General features: G+C 36.6%; 1 protein-coding gene across 1 annotated transcript in view; it reads left to right on the top strand.

Moving 5' to 3' along the window:
* The window catches only part of LOC129777616 (uncharacterized), an 83,473-nt gene extending 62,684 nt beyond the window's left edge, over positions 1-20,789 (top strand). Inside the window, exon 9 of the mRNA XM_055783990.1 lies at positions 19,731-20,789. Within this exon, the coding sequence (XP_055639965.1) occupies positions 19,731-20,147 (417 nt within the window). The 3' untranslated portion in view covers positions 20,148-20,789. The remainder of the gene's footprint in view (positions 1-19,730) is intronic.
* Positions 20,790-22,696: the final 1,907 nt, after the last annotated feature.

Here is a 22,696-nt window from a genome sequence, read left to right as displayed (position 1 = left end):
TCGATGCGTGACGTATTAAATAATACGGGAAGGAATTAAGGAGGGACCCCGGTCTAGAAAATGGAAAAAAATCGGATTTTTGTTTTTTACATTTTTTGGACGCCTATGCCCTCAGAAATGTTGTCTTAAAAGCATTTTTCGATATTTGATTTCGTTGGAAAGTTACAGCCAAAAGTATGGAGTCACCTCAAGGGATATAGTATTTCTATACGAAATGGTTGCCATTTTGGCAATTTTTCGAATTTTCAAAAACCTTTATCCAACGCTTTAGATATTGTCCTAAAGTTTCAAAATATTCATTGGAATTTGTTCTACGACACCCCGTTACTTCAGAATCGATACCACAAGTACAGATTTTCAGACAGCATCCACGCATCCAGCTGTCAACAGCGTAATAATCATTATTCGCGCACTCAAAAAAATGGAAAATACATCATCAAATATACCCTAAACAATAACCAAAATACCCATACACTTCACTTTATTCCTAACATTTGAAAAAAAAAAACAACGCAAAGTCATCATTTTTCGATGCAATCGTATTTAATCATAAAATTCTCTTAGAGCTTCCATGAGCATTTTTTTGGCTCAAAATTTAGCTCCGCGTTATTGTCCAATACAACTTGTGCCTTAAAACTTCCAAAATCGGGGGTCTTCGTAGCCACTTGGTTACGTATTCGCTTACTAAGCGATCGATCGTGAGTTCAAACTCAGGGCCCTCAATTGACCATCTTTGTGTTGTTATAGAATAACTACGTCCATGCAACCATCATCAGCGATGGAGATCGATCCACGGTGGAACAAAGATCGATTTATCCATACAACTGCTTTGCTCTGCAAGGAACATCGAGCTGCTGTTCTATAAATAACACAACGATGATCAATATCAACTGTCTCCGCTGTCCGGTCTGCTGAGCAATGGAAGAACAGATAGAATACCCTTACGCCTAAATGGTTACTACAGTGTAATTTACCATAATGTAATGGAAGAGTAAAACCTAACGCCTAAATGGCTACTACTTCTACTGTGTAATTTACAATTTATAGAAACATAAACATATGTACATGTACACGATAAAAACCCGGCTCTGTTACAGATAAAATGCTATTGAGCCTGATAAATAAATAAATGGGATAAAAAAAACTTCCAAAACCCTCCTCTTCTTTTTTTGCTTTTTGGACATGAGATAGAGAAACTCCGTCCAACGTCTATCGAGGTTAACTTCGGATTTCGTTTGAATAGAGCCACTACTTTTAGATGAGTTTCTACATCAGTTTGTGTTTCATGTTTCTTGGGTAATTCAGCAGTTCAGTTAACTTATCAGCGCATAGTTCGATATTTTCTGCTGAAAACAAACGATCTTACCCTGACAGCACTTGTCCAATGCGATTATATACACTCTTAATGTAGTTCAGAGGAATTCTAAAGATTTTATTCATTAAATAAGCATTATCATTTTAAGTGTGTCAGATTTTTTTTTTGTTTACATGAAATCAAATCATGGCAACATATTTCGTTCACATTGATATCCTGGAGAGTATTTCTTTGTTTCCTGAGTCCATATTCGGATAAAACTATGAATTCCCAATGAATAACAGTATTCGATTATAATGGTGCTGTGCCAAATTCCATGTAGCCGAAAACGAACCGTATCAAAATCGACCGGATAGTGTAATGGCGGTAGAGTTTCGATTCGAACCATTTGATTCAAAGATTTTCAACTGTTCGAATTCGTTCGTTATGATTCTTGTAGCAGGTGGAAGAAACTCAACTTAAATGATTTTTTAGATTTTCAATCAAACATACTGTATACTTTAGCTGGAGCTCTATTCTTTCAACTGTTTCGTCTATCCGTTTTTTAAGAATTATGTAGATCCCATGTTTCAACATCTGTTACATTTTCTTTTTCATGGCGAAATGGCAGCAGAGACGATTTTTTTCCTTCTGGGTAAATGTTTCCATGCCAGCAACGATTACATTCAGATTAATCACTGAAAATACATCATCATTTTTCATATGACGAAAATGGTAAATAATAAAGTTGATTGTAACAGTAATTTTTTCTTCACTTATTTCAAATAGACTATATTGAGGGCCTGCAAATGAACTTAGTAATATTTTGTCGAATCGTTTACCTAATAGAATAAATCTGTGGAATGAGGAGTTTTCTATTACCTAGATTATTTTCCAAACCGATGTAAACATCAATTTGCAATTCGCCGCTGAACAAACCCGAATTAATCGTGCTGGAAAAAAAACGTTCATGAGATACGTGTGTTTGCTCGATATGTTATTCATAATGTACACGTTCGAACTTGTAAACTCGACAGGAAGGGCAAACATTTCTTCTCGCACGGCCAACCGGATTCGAGTTAACTGGTGCATGACGAGGAAATTCCGGACGTCGCCTTGTTGTTTGGCACTGCTCTTTTGCTGTCGTTTCCGCCCAAGAGAAAGTAATTCGGGTATGGGGCGTCGACAAAACAACAGGAAACATGCCATCACTGAAGAAAATCTTCCGACCAATTCTGGCGGCAACGAGATAAGTTGTTCCCTGATACTGGTTCTGGTTCCCACGTATATAATGTGCCTGCGAATAAATGCTCACATAAGTTTTTTCCCGCAAAAAAAAAAAAATAAATAAATAAAACACGTTCCGTAACACTAAGTCTCAGAAGCCTGAATGTAAATGCTTGAATCATTGTGAAGCAATTTGAGTCCTGAATGACTGTCGGTTCTGTTCCCCAGGATCTCAAATCATTTTCTCACATACAAGTGCGTAGATTGCTATTATGATTTATGACATCATTCAGTGGCGTAAGATTGTTAATACTGGTGTTAGAACCAATTAGTTGGCTGTATATTTTGTTTTTCATAGGTGCGGGTTCTTCGTCGGTGAGGTCTATTTCATGCGACTTATCGTCAATAAAAATGATCGATGGATCAATTCCAACGTTCCTGTTGTCATATTTATGTGTTAATGATTTTTTCGACGAAATAAGAACCATTCAGCTGTGGTACCAAATCACAGCATCGTTTGTACGAGGCTAACGAGCCTTCGCATTTTTAGAGGTTATAGGTTAGGGTATTGGAGAACTACTCCGACTATCAACCTCTCATGCTAGATTATAAAGAGTGTGTTATATATTACTTTATACACAGGAAAATACTTTCGAGACATCCGCCACATAACTGTCGTTCGGTTTGGGTTTTTCAACGTTGAATTTAGATTTCCTTGAAATTCTATCAAAATACTATACTTATTTTTCTCTATCTTCTTCTTGAATGGCGTTAACGTTCCCTGTGGAACTTTTGCCGTCTCAACGTATTCATTAACTAGCGTCGTTCATTAATACTTGGTTGAGATTTCTATGCCGAATAACACGCCTTGAATGTGCTCTAGAGTGGCAAGCTCTAGAATACGCGTGACCACAGTGCAAGCCGGAATAATTTTCTTTGACGAAAAATCCCCCAACCAGAACGGGAATCGAACCCGAACACCCGGCATGATAGTGTGGGACGCGAACCACTCGACCACGGGTGCACGGTTATTTTTCTCTATACTTATTATGATTTATGTTATGCTATCATTTCTTCATTTCTCCTGCACTAGAGTCACTCTTTTGATGAATTTAATTGACAATTGCCCAATATTTCTCAATTGCGCTGAATTTTCGAAGAAATCCGCCTTTTGAGCACTTGTATGAACCACTAGATTCCGTTATTTTCCGATGCGAAAAGAACGATCGCTGACGGATTATTAGGACAACAGTTTTATTTGAATTACATTGTTTGGCACATTTGAGGAAAATTAAACACTTCCGCCCAGGATGCGAAAGCTTTACTCGACGCTTCTGAGTTTTATAGTAAGTTCACTTAATGTGGAACCCAGACATGAACTTTGTGCAATTTCGCTTCAAATTACGAAATTACATAAAAAAATTTGCATTACATAGTGAGTTGTCCAAAGTCATGTCATTTAGGATTTAAGTTCGAACCTCTTTGAGGTGTATTCGAGTATGCATTTAAGAAATTTGAGATCAAAAATAATTTTTATCAATGCGTTTGTAGTTCTGCGCGTAAGATTCTTTCCAAATTTTATCTGAAATTTTGCTGTAATACGTAAAAATGCATGTTCTTTCACATAAAGTTAAAAAAATTGACAAAATGGCGGTTATATGATTTTTTTTTACAATTTTTGTAGCATCATCATTTAGTGCTCCCATGGCCAAGTGGTTACCGTCCCACATTATCATGCCATGGTTTCGGGTTCGATTCCCGTTCTGACCGGGATATATTTCGACTTGCACTGTGGTGACGCGTATTCTAGAGCATGCCACTCCAGAATACATTCAAAGCGTATTATCCGGCATAGAATTCTCAACTAAGTACTACTAATAAAAATTACGTAAGTAATACCTACGTTGATAAGGTAAAAGTTCCACTGGGAACGTTAGTGCCATCCAAGAAGAATCTTCATCACTTCAAATGCTCATATGAAATCGAAAAACCAAAATACCGACAAACAGCTACGCCACACGATAGATAATACACAATTGCTAAAAAGATTCTGTTATTTAGTTGTGTTAATACTTATTATTAAAGAAAGCGCCTGGCCGGGTAAGGGAATAAAAAGTCCCCCAAACAAACCACTAGCTGCATGGCAAATATTATATAGGATATTAAATAAGAAATTTTGGCGTTTTATTTGAACCCCTATGTGGTTTAACATGGGATCTATAGTGAAAATCGTACTTTTTCGTTTATTTCGTGCCATCCTTAGAAGCTTCGAGATAAAAATTTGAAAAAAAGTGAATGTGTATCTTACTACGGTGTATCGAGAAAAAATATTAAAAAAAATCCATAAAAAATTTTAGTACTAAAAAATATTGAAATTTTGAGTTTTTTTGGACTTAGAGATTCAATATTACTCTTATTCATATTTAAATGTGTTCCTACGACTTTTCTAGATATGTGTGATTTTTTTCAGTTTTTTTTCAGTCTTGCGCGGTACAAAAAAAAAATTATACTTCCAAAGAGTCTGCCTGGGTATGGGAGTGAAAAGTCCCCCAAACCAAATCATCAGCTGTATGGAAAATATTGTATAGGGTACTAAATATAAAATTTTGAAATTAGTACCATATATTTGAGTTCTTATGTGGTACAACATAGGATCTATGATGAAAAATGCACCTTTTCGTTTTTTCAAGCCGTTCTCAATAGTTTTGAGACAAAAATATGAAAAAATACTGAAAGTACATCTTACTAAGGTGTATCGATAAATATCTTCAAACTATTTTTTTCATCAGAAAATCAAACACTAAACAAATTTTAAATTAATTATTATTTGTATTTTAAATTATATTTTTTTTTATTTTGAGATTCAGTACTACTTTAGTTGGTATTCAACTTTCTTCCTACGTCTATTTTAGGTATATGTGATTTTTGATCAGAATTTTTGGAGTGTTTTTCGCGGTACATAAAGAATATATTTTCAGGTTCGAAATGTTTTGGACTTTTTGGGACTTTTTCGTTTTTTCGGAATACGAAGCAAAACGAATGGTTTAGGGTGCCAATGGAAATCGTCATATTGATTTTTCATACGGGACTCCCTCTGAAATGTTGATTTACACGATAAAATACCCTCTACAAGATATCAGCTCAATCGAACTTCATTTACTAGTGCCGCACAGCGGTCAAAATTTTAGTTTTTTGAAAATCGAAAAATCACCTTCATCACTAGAAGTGAAGGAAATCGGTGTTTTTAACAAAAAAAAAAAAAAGAAAAATGATGCCAAATATCTTAAAATCGCATGAAATATGGAGATTTACTGTTATCTTGAAAAAAAATTTCGTCAAAAATCGTCTTTTCAGACAAAAAAAAAACGTGCCGAATAGTCAATTTTTGACAACAATTTTTTTTTCAGTTAACAGCAAATCTCGACGTTTCATACAATTCTAAGACATTTGTCATCAACAATTTTTTTTTGAAAACCCCGAATTCCTCTACTCCCTCCTTGGGTGGTTTTTCGATTTTCAAAAAACTAAAATTTTGAGATCTGCGATAGTAAATGAAGTCCGAATGAGCTAATATTTTGCAGAGTGTATTTTATCGTGCAAATCAACATTTCGCAGGAAGTCCCGTATGAAAAATCAATATTTTTTCCAAAATATATATTTTTATCAAGGCTCATACGGGGCCGGAGTTCAATATTTTGACAGTTTTTCTTATTATTTATGTTAGTAATATGTAACCGATTACTCGCGGTCGGCTCGAGGTTAGTATTATTTACAAGTGTTCTCGTAATTGAGATGTTGCTGTCTCCAATGCTCTGTACGTGTGCCCGACACGGGATACTTCCTATTGGGATGCAGCTGACCATTAATCAGCAACGCCCCCCTAGTATGTACCCCATATCTAGCGTGGTGCGTCTTCTCGACTCGAGGAATCCAGGATAGGATGGTCACTAGCCGGCGCAATCATCAGCTCGTGTAGAGTTGTCATGAGCGGTATAACCTTTGGCTCTTGTTGAATCATCAGTGGACTGCACAACCTTTGGCCCGTGTATCTGTAAAGAGTGTTTGTATGTATTGCCGCGACTAAGTAAAAGTTTATAGATCGGATAGGAGGGATATGAAACAGGGACACAACGAAGGAAACATCATTAAACGTTGACATCGGCGTTTCTGAGGAACAGGTATAGATGAAGCAGAAGATCAGGATCACGGCTACCTAAGATATCCCGGACGGGGATATCCGATTGTCTGCCTTGTGCTCTCAGTGCTCTAGAGAGCTGAGAGCGAGCAGCATGGAACCGGATACACGACCAGACAACATGCTCGATGTCGTGGTAGCCATCGCCACAATCACAAAGATTGTTTGCTGCGAGCCCAATGCGATAGAGATGCGCGTTTAGGTTGTAGTGATTGGACATGAGCCGAGATATCACGCGAATGAAATCACGACCTACATTCAATCCCTTAAACCAAGCACTCGTCGAAACCTTAGGGATAATCGTGTGTAACCAACGACCGAACTCATCTTCACTCCACATGCGCTGCCAACTAACGAGTGTGTCCTGACGAGGAATGTGAAAAAATTCATTATAGGCAATTTGCCTTTCAAAAAGTGTGCCTTCTGAAGCGCCCACCTTAGCTAGCGAGTCCGCTTTCTCATTCCCCGGAATCGAGCAATGAGAGGGAACCCATGCTAAGGTAATCTTGAATAATTTTTCGACCAAAACACTCAATAGATGTCTTATTCTTGTTAGGAAATAAGATGAGCGTTTATCAACTTTCATTGAGCGGATTGCCTCTATTGAGCTGAGACTGTCTGAAAAAATAAAATAATGGTCGATGGGCAGTGTTTCAATGATCCCTAGAGCATAGTATATCGCACCCAATTCAGCGACATACACGGAACAAGGATCTTTGAGTTTGAAAGAGGCACTGGAATTTTCATTGAAGATGCCGAAGCCAGTGGACCCGTTTATGAATGAACCGTCAGTAAAGAACATTTTATCAGATCTAACTTTCCCATATTCTGCCGAAAATATCGGCGGAATAGAATCGGAGCGTAGATGATCTGGGATTCCATGGATTTTTTGTCGCATGGACAGATCAAAAATGACAGAGAAATTGCAAAAATATGGGAAGCAAACTTGGTTGGAGATGCCTGGTGAAGGGTGCACGTCGTGGGTAAGGTACTCATGGTATAAAGACATAAAACTTGACTGAGGAGTCAGTTGTAGTAGATTTTCGAAGTTATCAATCACCAATGGATTCATGATCTTGCAACGGATGAGAAACCTGTAGGATAATTCTGTGAACCGAAGAGTAAGCGGGGGTACTCCTGCTAAAACTTCGAGACTCATCGTATGTGTCGAATGCAAACACCCCATGGCTATACGCAAGCAACGATATTGTATCCTCTCCAGCTTGAGAATATGAATCCTGGCAGCTGATCGGAAGCAAAAACTGCCATATTCTAACACTGACAATATCGTTGTTTTGTACAACTGAATGAGGTCTCCTGGATGGGCACCCCACCATGTTCCGGTTATTGTTTGGAGAAAATTGATTCTTTGCTGGCATTTCTGTTTCAAATACGCAATGTGTCTCCCCCAGGTACATTTAGAATCAAAATATACACCCAGGTATTTGAAAAACATAGAGTGTTGGATCGTTTTGCCGGATAGGTAAAGCTGGAATTGGGCGGGTTCGTGCTTCCTAGAAAAAACGACCATTTCAGTTTTCTCCGTAGAGAATTCGATACCCAGCTTGAGGGCCCACGTGAACAGATTGTTCATGGTATCTTGCAACGACTTTTGCAGAGCGACGGGATTAGTACCCGTGATGGAAATAACTCCATCGTCTGCAAGTTGTCTCAGCGTGCAGTCTCTAGTTAGACAATCATCCATATCATTGACGTAAAAACTGTACAAGAGGGGGCTTAGGTAGGAGCCATGCGGTAGGCCCATAAAATTGTAACGAGAAGATTTTGAGTTGCCATGAGAGAAATTGATGTGCTTTTCTGACAGTAAATTGTACAGAAAATCGATATGACGATTTTCATTGGCATTGGGTGATTTTTCGGTTTTCAAAAAATTCAAACTTTGACCGCTGCGCGACACTAGTAAATAAAGTCCGATTGAGCTGATATTTTGAACAGGGTAGTTTTTCGTGGGAATCAACATTTTTAATCAAGTTCCCTTTGAAAATTCGAGGGTCACTTTTTTCCCATACATCCATTGGCACTCTAATATACAGTTAGGGGCTAATCAAGTGCTTTGATACTGAAGTTTAATAATATTAAAAAAATTGAGTTAATCGATTTGGTAAGTGAAGCATCCATTTATATTTCAACTAGCTGTCTCGGCAAAAGTTGTTCTGTTATATAAGTTGTTTCTAGTAAATCTGTTGGTTGTGAAGTAAAAATAATTAATTATTTCAAATGTGTTGAAATGTTTTAACGTTTTACAAAAATTGATAGAATGGAATCGATAAGTAAGAACGAATGAAACGATTCGAACGAAAGTGTATTGTTCTTAATTCAATGTATTTAATTACATTGATTACATTACACTACATTACTGAAATGTTTGATCTCTTAAAAGATAAAAATTAAGTGAAAAAAGTTATATATTTTAGTCGTAAAATAGAAATGAGAAATAAAGGAATTCAATATTAATGCATGAACATTGAATGTTTTGCTCAGCAGGGGCGAATATGGCACTACCCAACGATTATCAATGTCAATGTGGTTGGCGTTGATGATATGTATGAAGGACTATTCACCATCACCAGCTATAGCTTCGTCGATATATTGAGTATCCGCCTATGCTTGCAATCGTGTCATTGGTGAAATCTTTGGAAAATGCTTGGTACATTTCCCATCTACCATGTAATTCGATCGAAATCGACTTTTGCATTCTGAAATTCGTTCCACTTGAATTCAATCGAACTATGAAATGTGACAATCTTGCCTTGACGCAAATGAACGACAGGATAATTCATTCGTATTTGTGGAACAATTTACTCTCTATCATATTAACAGACTCGAAAGTAATTTGAAATTGTTTAATGGGGCATTACTCGATGTTGTTTAAATATTTAGAAGACATAGTCTTAATTTTTTAAATATTTAGGAGACATAGTTTTAAATTTCGTAGGAGTTCGGCTCCTGTAAACCTATGTAACTGAGCCTGTAAAAAAAACGATTTAAATAAAAAAAAATAGTCTTAAATTTATTTTTTTTTAATATTTAGGAGACAATAGTCTTAATAGTCTTTTTTATCTATAAATATACTTGCATTTCCGCCAAAACTTTATCCATAGTATAAAATCATTATCAGAGACGTTCAAGATTTTTCCCCACTTGCAGAGAATGTGTTACTCTGTTACACAGAACACATATTAGAACTTATTTTTTTTTTATAATTTTTGTTTTAAAAACGTGTTCATTTCACTCGAAAATTCATTACCATTCTCGCTTCACAGAAATGGAACACGAAGCTCAATGTCGTTACTATCGAATTTCGTGGTAAGTGGTATATTTGCAGATCTCGATTGGACTTGAATTGAACGGATTACAGAATGCAATATTGCGATCCGTTCGGGTAATCCGGACTCGTTTGAAATTCAGAATACCGGAAAATAGTTGATCAGTAGGAGGATCTGTACTTTACGAAGAAATTAAACCACCGTTTTCTCAGGTTGTATTTTGTCGACTAACCAAACTATAATAGGTGCGGTCCAGCAATAGCAAAGGCTGTGTCGGTGCTGCTCATGACAGCATCTCGTAAGTGAATCCATTCTTCCTCACACCACTTCTGTTGACTGTGTCGTAAGGATTGCAGCCGTTCGCTCTCTCTATTTGCGTATATGGTGACCATGGATTGTTGGTTCACGATATTGTAGAAAGATGTTGTCCCGACCGTGTCGAATCATCATACGACACTCATGAAAATCCATCAAGCGCCCTCTCTTATTTGCTTCGTTACCTATAACCACATGTTTATAACTATTAATCCAAAATAAGTAATGATATTCAGAATAATTGTAGTATGCATGGAGAGATCAATCTCGTTGTTTGATGTTTATGCAATATCGTGTTGTCCCTTCAGAGCACCAGGGGAATTTTTGGTCAAATAAATTTCGTCTGACTCGTGGTCACACATATTGCACAGATCGTCACTCGGAATACTTTCAAGGCAAGATTCTGGGCATAGAAATCTCAACAAAGTAGTATTAGAAACGACATGACCTAAGTAACACTACGTAGAGATGGCGACGGTAGGAACGTTGGGAACGTTGAGAACGTTGTGAATGACCTTTTCCGGAAGAAAACTATCTCAAGAGATATCGCCTTAGCACTAGAGATAATATTGTAAAATCTTCATCGGAACAGCTAATACGAAATTCTGTTTATGACATCATAATCAGAATTGCTGTAGGGTGTAGAGAAAACGTTTCCAACATTGTTTCATGGTGACATAGTGATAGAGAAAAAGTTCGCTATCAACCTCGCGGGACTGATTTTGCTTAAACGGAAAATCAACCGAAATTTGCTTGTCACTTAACGTGCCAAACGCGACAGGCATCGTAAACATTAATCCCTACGGATTATTCAGGAACTTTCATCGATGCGTTGTTCGATATGTTCGTTATATAGCAGAATAGAATATATTTCAGAATTGGAACATTAACTAGAATGATTGTCTGGTGAATTAACCTTTCTGTACTCGCGCGCAAAATCGCACGCTGTCACAGACTGTAATGTTGCTATTGTGTATTTTTGTACGTTATTGGTATTTATTTAAGAAGGGCCCCCTGTCTGGAAGGTCAGAAATTGATGAATTTTCGTGGATTTTTTTCGTATGTTACGAATAAAGTGAAGTGTTCGTGTAGTTTGGTTATTGTTTAAGGTATATTTGAAGATGTATTTTCCATTCTTTGAGTGCACGAATAATGATTATGACGTTGTTGACAGCTGGGTGCGTCTTGGGACAATACCTGAAGCGTTACATAGGGGTTTTTAAAATTCGAAAAATTTCCAAATCGGCGGCCATTTTTGTTAAAAATGAGATATTTTTCATGAATAATCTCTAAACAGCGATTTTTAAAAAATCGAAAAAAATGAGATATCAAAAAATGGCTATGTAAAGCCTTAGATAATTCATTTTTACGTGCTGATAAAAAATTTCAGCCAAATCGGTCGAATAGATTCTGAGATATCGATACCACCAGTTGAAATGGTTTCGAGAAAAACGCGTTTTAAAATTCGCTCAGCAATACTATAACCTTTGAAGTGACTTCATACTTTTGGCTGTAACTTCCCAATGAAATCAAATATCGAAAAAATACTATAAGAACAACATTTCTGAGGGCATAAGCTTCTCAAAAATGCAAAAAACAAAAACTCTTTTTTTTGGATTTTCCAGACCGCGGTCCCCCCTTGTAGAAAAAGATATAATTGAAAATCTCAAAGATGGACTACGCAGATTTTCTTCAATAACCTGGCTCAATAAATCAACTCATGGGTTTTATATATGGAGACACACCGAGCAATAAAAATTCTAGCAGTTTTTATTCCAATTTGTTGAAAAACAAGCCATAGGTTTTCCGCAAGAGCATCCGGAAGAAAAATAAATTATAGTAAATTCAAGTTCAGCTTCTCGTGTACCAATGCACAATGGTCCAGAGAGGGCATTTAAGTAGAAATTAGCTCGACATTTGCATATTTTACATTTGCGCCATTTGCGGTTATTTTAAGAGATAGAAAAAAATTTGTTCTGTAAAGTTTCTTAAAATAACTGGAGTTACAACATTTTCGAACTAAGTTTATCTCTATCTATGAAGATAAGAGAGTTAGATTTTTTATTTCAACGAAAAATTAGGTCACCCTATTTTTGACAACATAAAAATGAGCGCTCTATCAGTGTAACAACTTTGTTGAAGTCATAAAGAATAACTGTCAAGCTAAGGATGCTGATTTCCACTTAAATGCGCTTCCTGGACCATTTTGCAGGGCGAAAAAAGTGCCAAATAGAAAACAAAAGTACAGAAAGGGCCTGGCCGGGTAAGGGAGTAAAAAGTGCCCTCAAACTAAATTATGCCACATTAAAAAAAAACACATTTGAACGCATTTAAATAAAAATTAGAGCAGAAGTGGGTCTCAAAGTTATATTTTTTTTCAAAATTTCGAAATGCCAGAAAATATATAATTTTTTTTTGTACCTCGTATTTAAATTTCTTGTGAAATTTCTTTTCGATAATTTTTCTTGATACCTCGTAATAAGATGCACATTCAGTATTTTTTTCAAATTTTTATTTCGAAGCTTTTGAGGATGGCGTGAAATAAACAAAAATGTACGTTTTTCACCGTTGTTAAACCACATAGGGGTTCAAAAAACCGCCAAAATTTCTTATTTGATATCGTATACAATATTTTCCATACTGCGGTGATTTGGTTTGAGGGCACTTTTTACTCCCCTACCCGACCAGGCGATTGTCATGTGCTAATTCTAAAAGTTACATTGAATATAAATTTGACATAATAGTTTTTGGACGTATTTCAAAATGTTGATAAATTAACCAATTGATGATTTTTTTTTTGAAAATAGAAAACAGCCCATTATGAAAATTATGCACGTTATTTCTATTGTAAAAACGTACGATTTTCTCTGCTCAAAATTACCTTTTCGTCAAATGTTTGAAAATTTGTTTGATTTGTATGAAAATTTCTGTCTGGCCCTTACAAATACTTGTCTAAAATGAGTATGTTTATAGAATCACTGACCCGGCAAACTTCGTCCCGCCCAAAATTTGTTTTATGTTATCACATCCACGTTTTCTTACAAAGCGCACGTTCATGGGTCCAATCGCAGAACTGTTCATTGATTGATCTTCTAATCTACCCTTTATAATTACCTCTTACTACAAAATTCGTAGTACTATCATATTATTTTCAGACACAATTCTCGTTCAAGATTTTTCAACCACTTGCGAATAACATGTTTCTCTGTTACATGGAGTAAATGTTTGATACAGAAAATACAGGGTTTTCCATTTCGGGCTTCCGAAAGTATACAGCCCTGCGCTGACAACCGTTTGACATAGCTGTCAACCAAAGCGTCATATCGTTAGTTGTATGTCTGCCATTTTACAATATGGATCGTTTTAGCATCGCAAAACGTGTTAATTTTGTTAAATTATACTATAAAAATGATGAAAAACCGGCAAATGTTTTTCGAGCATTACGGACGGATTTTGGTCGTCATGGACGGCCTACAGAGCACACAATCGCTAATGTAGTGCGTAAATTCGAACAAACTGGATCCGTAGCGGATATTGTGAAACCTGTGCATCATCGTAATGTGCGTTCGGCCGAAAATATTGCTGCTGTTGCTGCCAGTGTGGAGGATGACCCGAATGTTTCGATTCCACGGCGTGCTCAGCAATTGGGATTGTCAAACACATCATTGTGGCGAATTTTGCATTTGGACTTGCACATACATCCATATAAAGTCCAACTGGTACAAAAATTAGAGTGTGGTGACCATGGAATGCGTCGGGCATACGTCGATTGGGTGAACGAACAACAGCAGCAAAATGCTGAATTTTCGCATCAAATTTTCTTCAGCGATGAGGCACATTTCGAGCTCGGTGGCTATGTGAACACCCAAAATTTCCGTATATGGGGCTCATAAAATCCACACGTGATTGTTGAGAGGCCATTGCATCCGCCAAAAGTCACTGTTTGGTGCGCTTTATGGTCTGGTGGAGTCATCGGGCCGTATTTCTTTGAAAATGAGGACGACGAGACGGTAACCGTGAATGGTGAGCGCTATGGCCGCATGTTAACCGATTTTTTTTGCCACAAATTGAAGATATGGATACGGATGACATGTGGTTTCAGCAGGACGGCGCCACGTGCCACACAACACGACCGAACATGGCCATATTACGCGTTTCGCGTTTTGGTGATGCCAATTGGCCGTCCTGATCATGCGATTTGAACCCGCTAGACTTTTTTTGTGGGGTTATGCGAAAGACCGTGTCTATGCCAACTCTCCGCAAACTTTTGAACATTTGAAAGACAACATTCGTGAAGTTATGACCGAGATACCGCCCCATATGTGCCGAAAAGTCATCGAAAATTACCTGTTCCGGATCAAGGTGTGCGAGGAAGCCCTAGGTGGACATTTGAATGATGTCGTATTTCACACATAATGGCATAAACCAAACTTTAATTTGAAATAAAAGTTTCATCGAAATTCGAATTCTAAGTGTGTTTTATTTCAATTTACTTTCGGAATTTAAAGTTGGAAAACCCTGTATGATACAATAAAGACAGCCCTAAATCGGACAATTCCATTCTTGAGTTTTGCTCTCATGAACACATTCGGCGATTCATTTATATATATATATATATATATATATATATATATATATATATATAAACGATATAGGAGTGCGTTTTATCACATTAAAATCCACTTTCGAACGAAGATCAATTTCGTTAGCGTAAACATCAAATGAATTAACAACGGAAATGAATTAAGATGGGAAATTTTTCGAATTTTCCCATCTTCCTTCAGAGTTTTCCGAAAAGTTAAAATTGTCATGTTTGGTTGAAATATGTGTATTATTTTTATGGGATCCCCTCTCCATTCCAGAGTTGGGAGGGGTGTTATATCATCATAGAAACATTTCTCGTAGTTATGCAGAAATTTGTGTTTCATTTGTATGGCAGCCTGTCCTTAAAGGGATAGTACACTATGGAAACTTGAAAAAAATAAAAAAAAATAATTCTGTCTTAAAATATTCTCTGGGATATCTACTTTACTGTAGTTTTTGTCCCAGGTTTGTCCGATGGTCCGTTCCGAAGTTACCATCCAATTGGTGGACCTTAGTCTTTGCGTAAGGAGCGCGGGTTCAAAATTAAAAACGCGATTTTCTCGAATCTAAGTTTTGCAAACTGGTGGGAGTTCTGCCTCCGGAACGGTCCATTCGATTTCGATGAGAAATTTGTGCTTCATTTATATGACAGCCACATCCCCCCCCCCTAAGAAAGGGGGGGGGGGGTGTGGCTGCCATATAAATGAAGCACAAATTTCTCAAATTTCTTATGATTGTCTCGAACTATCATAATAATCTTCCCGGCCCCAAAAACCCCTGCATACCAATTTTCATTGTCGATCGGTTCAGTAGTTTCCGAGTCCATAGGAATCCATTTTCATATATATAGATTGGCCACTAATTTCTCCTTTTCACTCCGAATTTTTATTGGCGCGATCTCAAATAACGCGAAACTATTATTCCTGAGAGTCGTGCAAGGAATAGATAAAAAATTCTGAGTGACATATCAAATTCACAGTAACGATGGATATTTGTGAATTCTATAAACATTATCTTTCTTAGCAACCGGGTCAGATCCTATCCAAACCACACACATTCGGACTCTTCAGGAACAAAAATTTATCTACATGTGATCCTGAAAACTTCTGAGAATAATCTCTCTGCCAGAACTGAAGTAGTAGCCTTACGTCAAAAATGTTGTATTTCCATGAACATATAAAATTAAAATTGAAGAAAAAAAGAAATTTGGTTTACGGATGTATCATCTTTATCTATGGAAACGATTAAAAAGTAGTTTAGAAGTTTATTTTCAATATGTTCCAGCCAGATCAGACTAGCTACCCCAAATACAGCGCCTCGGTTAGCCTCGGCATTCCACCGCTTTCCCATCTTCAGCTCATATCGATCGCTAGGGGACCTCGTTGAGCCACACAATTTATTATCTCTTGTTGCCAGTAAATTTCGACAGCTGTTTAATTGGATCGGGCACGTGTAGTTTGTCTTCGCCGCCTCTCATCAATTTTACTTAGTGATGTGTTTTCGTTGAGTTCAGCGTGTTCTGGGTGAGTGATGAATAATGGGTTGAGAAATGTTATTTGTAGACCGTGTTAGAATCGTTTTCCATTAGTTTTTTAAGTCTCCTTGGTGTTTTCCGATTCACTTGCTTCATATATAAGGTGTCTTACATTGAGAATGGATAGCATGACAGTGATGGAAATAAAGTAAAGATCAAATGTTGGAAACGATATTCTAAAGAATCCATGTCTCAGCTTGTGTCGGCAAGCCTGGATTTAGTGGCAATGACTGGACATCTGAATGATAAAGCAGCTGTTCTTACTAATATTTTGAGAGAGTGTACGAATAAATTAGTAGTTGAAAAACATATTGATTTGAGCAATTCGAACAGCTGGTACTCTTTGGATCTGATGCGCCTCAAACGCAAAAGAGACAAAAAGTACAAAAAGTTTTTGAGAACTAATTCAGACAACCATTGGAACATGTACACCTTAGCGCGGAACATATATTCACGGGCCTTGAAAAAGACTAGATGTGAATATATACAGAGGAAAATCGATGAACATCAAAATAATAGTAAAGGACTATGGAGAATATTAAAAACATTATTAAATTCGAAAAATAGTATACCGCGTTCCATAGTTTTCGGAGGGTCAGAAGAACAGTCAGACCAACAGTACAGTATCTGTTTTTCATTGCAAAAATCGGCTGGTACCGATAATGTCAACGCGAAAGTGATTCAAGATTGCTTTCACATCATTGGACACGATCTGCTGGACCTGATAAATGACTCTTTACGAACTGGGCACGTGTCAAAGGTTTGGAAGGAATCCCTTGTGATTCCAATCCCCAAAGTTAATGGGACGGATAAAGCCGAAGAGTACCGCCCTATTAACATGCTGCACATATTAGAGAAACTGTTAGAACTTGTTGTGAAAGGTCAGCTGATACATTTTATAGATAATAACAGTTTGCTAATACCAGAACAGTCGGGATATCGAGAGGGACACTCTTGTGAAACCGCGCTGAATCTGGTATTAGCAAAATGGAAAGAGAATATCGAGGCGAAAGAGACTATATTTGCGGTATTTCTGGATCTTAAACGCGCTTTTGAAACAATTTCTAGGCCCTTATTGTTACAAACACTGAAGCGCATTGGAATTGTAGGGATGGCGTACAAATGGTTTGAAAGCTATTTGTGCGATAGAACTCAAAAGACTCGTTTCAACGATTCTGTTTCCGATCCCATTGGCAACTCACTCGGGGTGCCACAGGGAAGTGTTTTAGGGCCCATTTTGTTTATTTTATACATAAATGATCTGCGACGAGTTTTACGATACTGTGACATTAATTTGTTCGCGGACGATACTGTCCTGTTCATCGCAGCTAAGGATATAAAAGAAACCGCCGAACACATAGACGAAGATTTGCATTCTCTGGCTCAGTGGCTTAAATTTAAACAATTAAAGTTAAATGTTGGCAAAACAAAATACATGCTCATTTCTGCAGCAAACTCCAGTATTGGCGTAAATTTTGAAATAGATGGTGAGACATTAGAACGCGTGAAAGAAATCAAATACTTAGGAGTTATTATTGATGACACGTTAACTTTCAAGTCTCACATCAATAATGTCATCAAAAAGATTGCCAAGAAGTACGGCGTTTTGTGTCGTTTGAAGAAAGAGTTGACAATAAACAGTAAAATTAAATTGTATAAATCATTGATTTCACCGCACATAGATTTTTGCTCGTCGATCCTCTTCCTTGCAAATAATACACAATTAACGAGATTGCAGCGTTTACAAAATAAAGTAATGCGTTTGATTTTAAGATGTAGTAGATACACTTCCTCTAGTTTGATGTTGGACGCGCTACAGTGGCTATCTGTGAAGCAGAGAATTTATTACATGACAATGGTGTTCATCTTCAAAATTTTGAACGATATGCTGCCTCGATATTTGTGTGATCGAATTGAAAAAGGAAGTGATGTTCATAGATACAATACAAGAAACGCGAATGATGCAAGAACACCCAACTTTATGTTTAGTAGATCGCAGAACTCGTTGTTATATAAAGGTATAAATTTCTTCAATTCGATGCCCAGAGAAATTAAACGTGCGGCAACAATGGCAGAGTACAAGAAAATGTGTATTTCACACGTAAAATCTGTTTTATAATTTTTTTTCCTAAATCATTCATTTATGTTTTCAATTGATAAAAATTAATAAAATTTATTTACAGGTTAAACTACCATGTTCGTACTGATGATGATGATTTTTTTTTGTTTTGTTAATGTATATTGTAAAAAAAAAGTAATAAGCGTTGTCTACGAGAGTTTGATCCTCGCGCGCATATGGTCGGCCTGGACTATGTTAATGGAACACTGGCAGAACACTGATACATGATGAAATTTTTATGTGGGTCTGAAGTGGAAACTGAAATGGGGATAGCTCATTCAGAATTGTCGTAAACTATCTTATCATAAGATGGTTATATCGAGTATTTGTGAATGTGGCAGATCTCTAACATGTTCTAAGTAGACACTTTTAGATATTGGGTTCGATTCCCAATCTGTCAAGAATCTTCCCGGGTTGGAAATTTTCTTGACATGCCTTAAAAAAACTTTGGGTCTGAAGTTGGGATTATCATTATGATAATGTCGATAAGGATAGGACCATTTTGTTGCCCCTCTAACCTCGAGTAAACCGCGAGTAATCGGTCGAAACCTACTAAACATAGCTTTAAGTTGAAATTCTGTAAAAACAAATCATGAATTAGTGGCTCCGCAAAGCTCATGCGATTGAGCCTTAGAAATAAATGAATTGGAAAAAAAAGGATAGGACCATTGTTTTTCTTTTAAAGTTTTTGCCTATTTATGATGTTCGATTAATAGAAATTCATGCCTGCAACAGAGTCAGTTCGCTGTTTTGTTTTATAATACTTATATCTTAATTTGGTTAAATATAAAATTTTTTTATTAGATAAATCGGCCAGTTCAAACCTTTGTAGGGGTATGAGGTGGGTCATCATCATCATCTTTATTTAAAATAGTCGGACACGTCGATGAAAACAGCAGCATATATGAACAATTTCTCTCTGAAAGTTTTTTTTCCGGAGCGAACTTTTTTCTGGTTGGCCAATTACTTTTATCCGTGCAGTCCTCCACATAAATTTGATTTATATTCTGATTAAGAGAACAATTTTTTTTTTCAGGATGTCATTTGTCTGTGAGACGTTCGTGTGATATTTAAATAAAAACATTTTTCGTCATTGATTTTTTTTCGCCTTTTTTCCTTGCCACTTTCTCTAACAGAATCGCTTTTTTTCTCTCCTTTAATCCGTATCGATCCAGCAAACAAACTTCGAGCATCCATCAACATCCGCCACCATCCTGCCGACGTTCAAAGTTTTCAATCCTCCTGATGCTGTGCCCCAGATATCAACCACAATGTTCATCCTGCCAAATTATATCGTTAACGGAGCCAATTTGCAGAGCAATAAAAACGTTCAGCCAACTCAAACGGCCACTGAAAACTTGAGTCTGGCTATGACAGATGTCTCATCTAGCACTGACCCGTTCCCACATGGGCCTAACCCTTGTGTTAAATGTTACCTTCTGGGATGGCATGCCACGGGCATCGGACCGGCCGCGCTGGAGCAGAAGCCAATTCCTCACCACAATCAATCATTTAAAACGCCAGAAGCTGAAAGTAAAATCTGCCAACACGATCCTTTTTTATGGCTGGGCTTGAAAATCGGGGTGATGTAAACTTGTAGGGTAAAGTTGTCAAGAGCAATCTGAACATGTAATCAGTGTTTCCTTCCGGTACAGAGCTACAACTTATTTCAATTTCACCATCTCCATCATCACTTCACAAATACACTTGACTCAAAGTAATCGTCTTGGCAGCTTTACCCGTTGACAATTGCCTGCGAGGGGGCGGCAAAGTCATCAAAGTTCGTTTTCTTCACATCACATCGAAAGTGCGTGCGATAGTCGCATTCGAAAGCGCGATCCACCCACACACACACACATACATGTATCTATGGCAAATCTATGCTACGCAATTTTGTGCCATCACCACCGAAAAGGATAAGAGATAAGAACGAAAGTATTTAGGTATATCGATTACAATCATCACGCTCTATCATATAGAGCAGCAACTTCATATTACATCAAAGAATGTCACTTTACCTGGAGAAAATTAGATATCGTTTCAGCCTTTTTACGTTACTCAGTTAATTTAATCGATATTTGATTTCATCTGTGTGCTGAAACATGAAGCCAAACACAAACCTGTTAGCGTAAGATGAGTGTAAATATTTTACGCAGTTGTCTGACACAGATAAAACTATACTAAAACGTGTACTTTTGTTGATATGGTTAAATACATTTTTCTAAGTAAAATAAGTTGAGACTATTGTTTCTTTATTGATGACATATCTATTCTCTTCTCGGGAATTTATAAATATGTAAATAAAACCTATGAGATGAAACGAAAACCGTGATTTTAATGGAACCAGACAGATATTAGAATGGGTGTATTGAAGTTATCTAAAAATCTGATTTTCCGTCGCTGACTGAATCAGTTTGATTGAATTCTTCTGATTGCAGAATACTTTGATATTTTCCATATATGCATATGTATGACAATATCCATATCATCAGGAAACATATTGGGAAGTTACTTACCATCCATTTCGATGTGCTCCTGAATAGACATATCTTACAATGGGTGACAACACATTCTCGTACATTTATTGAAAGTTTGACTTCTCGACAAAGGACAATGGAATGGTACGTGAGCGTTGAAAGAATTGCGACAGTGCGCTTTGGCTGTTCCCAACAGGTAAGTAAAAAACATCGATGGAGGAACCGAATCAATATAAAAACAATTACTAAAAATTCTAATATTCCAACACACTCAGCCCAAAAATCAACAGAGTAAAAAGAGTAAAACTTAACTTTTCAACGTAGTCAACAAGGAGATATATAGTGTAAAATGAGAAACTACAAAGTGAACATGTAACTGAAAAATGAAAAATTTTGAACACTTCTAACTAGTTCATTTTTCGATGGATTGAATTGAAGAAGATTTTGAAATTGGGCATTTGAAAAGTGCCATGTATTATCTGAACGAAAATATTTCCGTTTTGGTTGTTCCATTGCACAATGGGCCAGGAGGTGCATTTAAGTGGAAATTATCATCTAGAGCTCGACAGTTATTCTCTAGACAAACATTGTCTTCGACAAAGTTGGTACATATAATATAGCGCTCATTTTTATGTTATTAAAAATAGGATGACCAAAATTATCGATGAAATAAAAATCTAATATTCTTATCTTTATAGATAGAGGTAAACATGGTTCTACAATGTTATAGCCTCAGTTATTTTAAGCAACTTTGTAAAACAAAGATTTTTTCTATCTCTTGAAAAAAAACCTATACAGCGCTTTTTTTCTATGCTGCGTTAGGGTCACCTTGGAAAAAACGTTTTTTTGGTTCGACTATTATATTTAAAATTCTACACACAATGTCTACAATGTCTTCAGAAGACTTTTAGAGCTTACTAAGACAAACATTTTGCGATGCAGAACTTTTCAATATCTCAACCAGTTTTGCCACATTTTAATCTGTTCCAGAGGGGTTGAAAATCTTTCTCATCTGTCTTTTTTATAAAATCGCTCCGAGCGATACTGTGGCGTAAAAGTCGTCATGTACCTTAATGTTGCTTTGTTCGAATGTATGAAATTTCACACGCGGAAAAAAATCTGTACCAATCTGTACTTTTCACGAAAATCTGTACTCTGTACCGTACATAATCTGTACCAAAAATAAAAAAATGTTTATTGACTTCAATTGAAAGGGCATACTTGACTCTATATAATGTAATATGTTTAAAACTATGTTATTGAAATATAAAAGTTATAACAAAAAAACCGTTTTTTTCATGGTGACCATAACACAGCTTAGATAGAAAGCGCTTAAAACAACTTTATGGAAGATCTTAATTCTCTAGACAAAAACTGTCATTTCAATGTTGTCAACAATATGGTGATATCAAAAATCTAACTTTCTTATCTCTATAGATAGAGATAAACATAGTTCGACAATGTTGTAACTCCAGTTATTTAGATCAACTTTGTAGAGCAAATTTTTTTGTATCTTTTCATATAATCGATTTAGCGCTCTTTATTCTGAGTTGCATTAGGGTGACCATGGAAGAACGGGTATTTTGCTCTAACTTTTATATTTCAAATCCTACATCAAAACTGTCTTCGAACGATTGTTAGAGCTTATCACTACAAATATTTCG

The sequence above is a fragment of the Toxorhynchites rutilus genome, chromosome 3 (assembly GCF_029784135.1).
Source record: "Toxorhynchites rutilus septentrionalis strain SRP chromosome 3, ASM2978413v1, whole genome shotgun sequence".
Taxonomy (NCBI): domain Eukaryota; kingdom Metazoa; phylum Arthropoda; class Insecta; order Diptera; family Culicidae; genus Toxorhynchites; species Toxorhynchites rutilus.
The sequence above is the reverse complement of the archived record's forward strand: the minus strand, read 5'-3'. Positions and strand labels throughout refer to the sequence as shown.